Consider the following 6,000-nt stretch of genomic DNA (forward strand, 5'->3'; position numbering starts at 1 on the left):
TGTTTTTAAATTAATTAATTAATTTTAGAGATAGGGTCTTGCTCTGTTGCCCAAGCTGGAGTGTAGTGGCATGATCATAAGTCACTGTAACTTTGACTTCCTGGGCTCGAGCAGTCCTCCCGCCTTAGCCTCCCAAGTAGCAGCTAGGTTAGCAGATGTGCATCACCATGCCCAGCTAATTTTTATTTCCTTATTTTTTGTAGAGATAGAGTCTCACTATCATGTGGACCAGATTGGTCTTGAACTCCTGACCTCAGCTAAACCTCCTGCCTTGGCTCCCAAAGCTTTGGGATTACAGGCATAAGCCACTGTACCTGGTCTTTTTTTCCTTTTTAGTAGAGATATTTCTCTTACCAACCTCCAGGGGAAGGGTAAACCAAGGCAGTTATCTGGGCTGCCCTCTGTCATAGGCTGCATTTGGGGTCATTTGAGAGGTAGGCGGGCTGGGCGCTGTGACTCACACCTGCAATCCCAGTACTTTGGGAGGACAAGGCAGGAGAATTGCTTGAGTCCATGAGTTTGAGACCAGCCTAGGCAACAAAGTGAAACTCTCCATCTACAAAACAATTAAAAATAGGTGGGTGGGGTGGCACATGCCTGTTGTCCAACTACATGGGAGGCTGAGGCAGGAGGATCACTTCCTCCTCTGAGCGCTGGTAGCATTGTCTGTTCTTTTCATTCAACTGTTTGTTCCCTGCCTTGTTTCAGAAGAGGAGTTAAAGTGCCTTACCTCTTGCGCATATGTTCTCTCTTTCAGCAGAGAGTGTGTTCTATCTTTATCTTAAAAGTTTTTTTAAAAAAATCCTAGTTCGTACATATACAGAGACATTAGATAAATGATAGAGGATTATGATAACTGCTCATCGTAGATGGGATACTTTAGAAAATTTCAGTTGTCAGGAATTAGGTCTGCCTCTGAGGGTGATTTAAAGTTGCTGGTGGTAACCGGCTACACCTGAAGCCATAGGGAACATGAACCCATTTCTCCCTTGGTACATCAGGATCCCCTGAGTGAGGGATTTCTTCAAATTGCGGGTTAAAATGTAGAATCCCTGAATGTGGGGAGCCCCTGGTATGTTAGCCCTGCAAAGCCTGGCTTCACACCATACTTGTCTCCTCTCTTGTGCCCTCTTTCCACTTCTGCCTGGCACCCCATTCATGTCATCCCATCTTCTCATCAGCCTCTGCCTCTAAAGTCTTGTCTCTCTCCCTCAGCTGCTGTGATTCTCACGTTTAAACACCCAGGTTGGATTCCCTTACTTCTGCCTCCCTAAAGTCAAGTCCCGGTTCATAGGTGGGGTTCTGGTCACAGCTGGCCATTTCCAGCCTGACCTGGCACTGCATCTCTTTGTGAAATGACCCAGGAGTACACATCATCCCAGGAATACTTGGCAATGTCATGCGTCTCTGCTGTGATCTTATTGCAATACCCTGTTCTTTTTTCCCCTTTCTCCTCCCCTTTTCCAGGTATAGAAATCATACTCATCCTTTGAGTAATATTCAGCTCAAATGCCATCGTTTTTTTTTTTTTTTTTTTTTTTTTTTGAGATGGAGTTTCACTCCTGTTGCCTAGGCTGGAGTGCAATGGTGCGATCTCAGCTCACTGCAACCTCTGCCTCCCAGGTTCAAGTGATTCTCCTGCCTCACCCTGCCGAATAGCTGGGATTACAGGCATGCACCACCACACCTGGCTAATTTTATATTTTTAGTAGAGCTGAGGTTTCTCCATGTTGGTCAGGCTGGTCTTGAACTCCTGACCTCAGGTGTTCCACCTCCCAAAGTGCTGGGATTGCAGACGTGAGCTACTGCTCCTGTCCTCAAATGCCATCTTTTAAGTCAAGTCAGAATTACTTCTCCCTTCTTCTGCATGTCTGTATCACTTTCTTATGCATTTCTGGTTTCTTTGTAATGTTGGGGAAAACTCTTAGACGGTGTTTTTCCTTTACTCTCACACCGCAACAATCAACACAGAAGATTTCTGTCACCAAAAGCGCGGAGGGATTTTCTCTACACTCCAAGAAGCAGACACCAGCGGGGTGTCGTCCTGTTCAGTTCTGACGCTGTCTACCTGGAGATCATGTCAGATCCCATGGGTTCAGGGTTCAGTCCCCAAGACTCCATCACCACCAGTTGCAAGTCTGGGTCTCCAACTTCTGACTGACTGGCTTTACGTTGGGATTGCCATGATCCTGTCTTTGGGTTCAGTTAATTTGCTGGATTGGCACACAGAATTTAGGGAAACAATTTTACTGGTTTATTATAAAGGACAATGCAAGGGATACAAATGAAGAGACACATAGGACGAGGTATGGGATTGGGGCGCAAAGCTGCCATGCCTTTCCTGGGTAGACTACCCTTCAGGAACCTCCATGTGTTCAGCTATCCTGAAGTTCTCTTAACTCAGCCTTCTGGTTTTTATGGCAGCTTCATGAGGTCAGCACTCCTTCCCCCAATGTATAGGGAGGGATCTCTCAGGGGAAGGTCTTGAGATCCATAATCAAAAAGGTGAATCACTTGAACCTGGGAGGCAGAGGTTGCAGTGAGTCAAGATCACGCCACTACACTCCAGCCTGAGCAACAGAATGAGACTCTGTCTCAAGAAAAAAAAAAAAAGAAAAAATATATATATATATTTGCACACACGCATATATATAATGCCACAGTTATATTTTATTGAGAGTTGTTCATTTCCCCTATTAGTAAATGTATCGATGGCAGGAACCAGTTGTTTTTCATATATATGACCCCCATAGAAGCTAACACAGTCTGTGGTGCTTTGCAGGATTTGTGGAGTGAATTATTGCTTTCTGTGACATTTTTCTTTGGATTGATAATTATGATTTGTTAGCATAATACCAAATGTACCTTGTGGTAGTGATAAAATGGCCAGCATTTGTTAAGCACTTACTATGTGCTATATGTTGTTCTCAGTACTGTATACCTATTAGCTTGTTGAATTCTTATAATAACCCTGTGATTATTTTGATAGCCTAGTGATTATCCTCATTTTGCAAGTTCAGTTACTTGTTTAAGTTCCCCTAGATAGTAGTAAGCGATAGAGTTGGAATTCAGATTTATAGTTTGCTTCTGGAGCCTGTGCCCCAAACCACTATATTGTCATTCCATGCTAATCAGGTCTTTTTGTGACTACTGAATTAGTAATTTAATGTTATTCATGGGATTAGAGTTGCTATTTGACACCTCCCATAGTGGTTTGCATTCATATCATTTGATGTCTGAAATAAACCAATGGGTGCTTACCCTTAACCTTCAAGGAGGATTTGCCTGAGATTCACATGCCTAATTAGGTTTAAAGATTCACTTTCAGCTGGGTGTGGTGGCTCACGCCTGTAATCTCAGCACTTTGGGAGGCTGAGATGGGTGGATCACGAGGTCAGGAGTTCGAGACTAGCCTGGCCAAGATGGTGAAATCGCGTCTCTACTGAAACTACAAAAATTAGCTGTGTGTGGTGGCGGGTGCCTGTAATCCCAGCTACTCAGGAGGCTGAGGCAGGAGAATTGCTTAAATCCAGGTGGCGGAGGTTGCAGTGTGTGGAGATCTACCGCTGCACTCTGGCCTGGGCGGCAGTGAGACTCTGTCTCAAACAAAAGAAACATTGTCACTAACTGGTCTGGTATTCTTGTTCTTAGGATGGGGGCTCCCTGGATCAAGTTCTGAAGAAAGCTGGAAGAATTCCTGAACAAATTTTAGGAAAAGTTAGCATTGCTGTAAGTATGTTATGAAGTTTTTCTTCTAAGTTTTTCATTGATAAGTTAATGAGTTTGTAGGAAATGGACAAAAGGAGGAAGATGGGAAGTCAATGAGGGGAAAGTTTATAAGAAAAGTGGCATTTTCTCACTAGACTGTTCCCTGTCTGGAGTCTAGATACACTGTTGTCTCTCTTGCATTAGAATGAGAAAAGTAACTTTGTATTAAAATCTGTGTGTCTTGAAAAACAGGGGTGAGGTATAGTGGCTTGCACCTGTAATTCCAGCACTTTGTGAGGCCGAGGCAGAAGGATTGTTTGAGCCCAGGAGTTAGAGACCAGCCTGGCAAGCATAGCAAGACCTCATCTCTACAAAAAATACACAAATTAGCTGGTCATGTGGTGCACACCTCTGGTCCCAGCTCCTTAGGAAGCTAAGGCGGGAGGATCGCCTGAGCCTGGGTGTTCAAGGCTGCAGTGAGCTGTGATAGAGCCACTTTACTTTAGCCTGGGTGACAAGAGTGGGACCCTGTCTCAAAATAAATATGTAAAAAATAGGACAAGGCATGCAAGAAAATTCCCATTTGTTTGTGGTATTAGAAAACTTCTTTTTCAGAGTGCAGACTTAGAGAAACGTGAATTAAAGTTGTTTAAATTTGTAATAATAGTTTTACTTAAAAATAATATTCTAGGGCTGGGCGCAGTGGCTCACTCCTGTAATCCTAGCACTTTGGTAGGCTGAGGCGGGCAGGTCACCTGAGTTTAGGAGTTTCAGAGCAGGTTGGCCAACATGGTGAAACCCTGTCTCTACTAAAAATACAAAAATTAGTTGAGCATGGTGGCAGGCGCCTGTAATCCCAGGTACTCAGGAGGCTGAGGCAGGGAGAATTACTCAAACCTGGGAGGCAGAGGTTGCAGTGAGCTGAGATCCTGCCACTGCACTCCAGCCGGGGTGAGACTGTGTCTCAAAAAAAAGAAAAAAACCTCCAAGGCCAGGTGCAGTGTCTGACACTTGTAATCCCAGCACTTTGGGAGGTTGAGTTGGAAGGATTGTTTGAGTCCAGAAGGTCAGTACCAGCCTGGGCAACATGATGAAACCTTACTTCTACAAAAAAAGGAAAATAGCTGGGCATGGTGGTTCACACCTGTAGTCCCAGCTACTCGGGAAGCTGAGTAGAGAGGATTGCTTTAGCCCAGGAGATAGAGGCTGCAGTGAGCCATGATCCATGATCGTGCCATTGCACTTTCGTCTGGGTGACACAGCAAGACCCTGTCTCAAAACAAAACAAAACAAAACAAAACAACCGTATATACCATGTAAAAAGATGGTTGTTTGATAAGGCAGGTTAAAAAAAAAAAATGAAACGAAAGAATAAAAAAATAAGGGGCCAGGCAAGGTGGCTTACGCCGGTAATCCCAGCATTTTGGGAGGCCAAGGCGGGTGGACCACCTGAGGTTGGGAGTTCGAGACCAGTCTGACCAACATGGAGAATCTCTGTCTCTACTAAAAACACAAAACTAGCTGGGTATGATGGTACATGCCTGTAATCTCAGCACCTTGAGAAGGTGAGGCAGGATAACCGCTCAAACCCGGCAGGCAGAGGTTGTGGGGAGCCAAGATTGTGCCATTGCACTCCAGACTGGGAAATAGGAGTAAAACTCCATCTCAAAAAAAATTAGGGAGGAAGGCAACTTTGTGATGATGATAAATGAAATATTTTCTGGAGTATTTAAAATAGAGAGATGGAGTATTTTTCTAATCACCAGTATTTTATTTCCCTTCCTTTACATTCCCTTTCCTCTAGGTAATAAAAGGCCTGACATATCTGCGGGAGAAGCACAAGATCATGCACAGAGGTAAGAAGTTATTTGCTGGTTGTTGTGTTTTGAATTTTAGCTATAATCCTAAAGTTGCTGCTTCATCTTTTTTGTATGTTTTGTTTTCGTGTAAAAGCCTTTTAATAACATGTTAAATCTTTTAAATCTTTTAGTTTGGTGGCTGGGGCAGCAACTTCCACCTTGTTTTTGGTCTTGCTACATCTGTTGCCTGTGGCTGTGATGGACATAGTCATAGTTACTCAGGAAGTCCAGCTAGGAGCCTCAGCCAGAACTTATACTCCAGGACTGGCCAGCCACACACACACACACACACACACACACACACACACACACACGCTGCATACACACCAGGACTGGCCAGACACACACACACACACACACACACACACACACACACACACATGCTGCATACACACCAGGACTGGCCAGCCACACACACACACACACACACACA

At 44.3% G+C, this 6,000-nt stretch overlaps 1 protein-coding gene across 2 annotated transcripts in view; it reads left to right on the forward strand.

The window, feature by feature from the left end:
• The window catches only part of MAP2K1 (mitogen-activated protein kinase kinase 1), a 102,170-nt gene that overhangs the window by 54,933 nt on the left and 41,237 nt on the right, over positions 1-6,000 (forward strand). For both annotated transcript variants that reach the window (XM_032251051.1, XM_032251052.1), the window contains exons 4-5: positions 3,652-3,729; positions 5,513-5,564. In XM_032251051.1, the coding sequence (XP_032106942.1) occupies positions 3,652-3,729; positions 5,513-5,564 (130 nt within the window). The remainder of the gene's footprint in view (positions 1-3,651; positions 3,730-5,512; positions 5,565-6,000) is intronic.

Source organism: Sapajus apella, unplaced genomic scaffold (genome assembly GCF_009761245.1).
Source record: "Sapajus apella isolate SASKATOON/1434 unplaced genomic scaffold, GSC_monkey_1.0 scaffold74, whole genome shotgun sequence".
In the NCBI taxonomy this organism is placed as follows: Eukaryota; Metazoa; Chordata; class Mammalia; order Primates; family Cebidae; genus Sapajus; species Sapajus apella.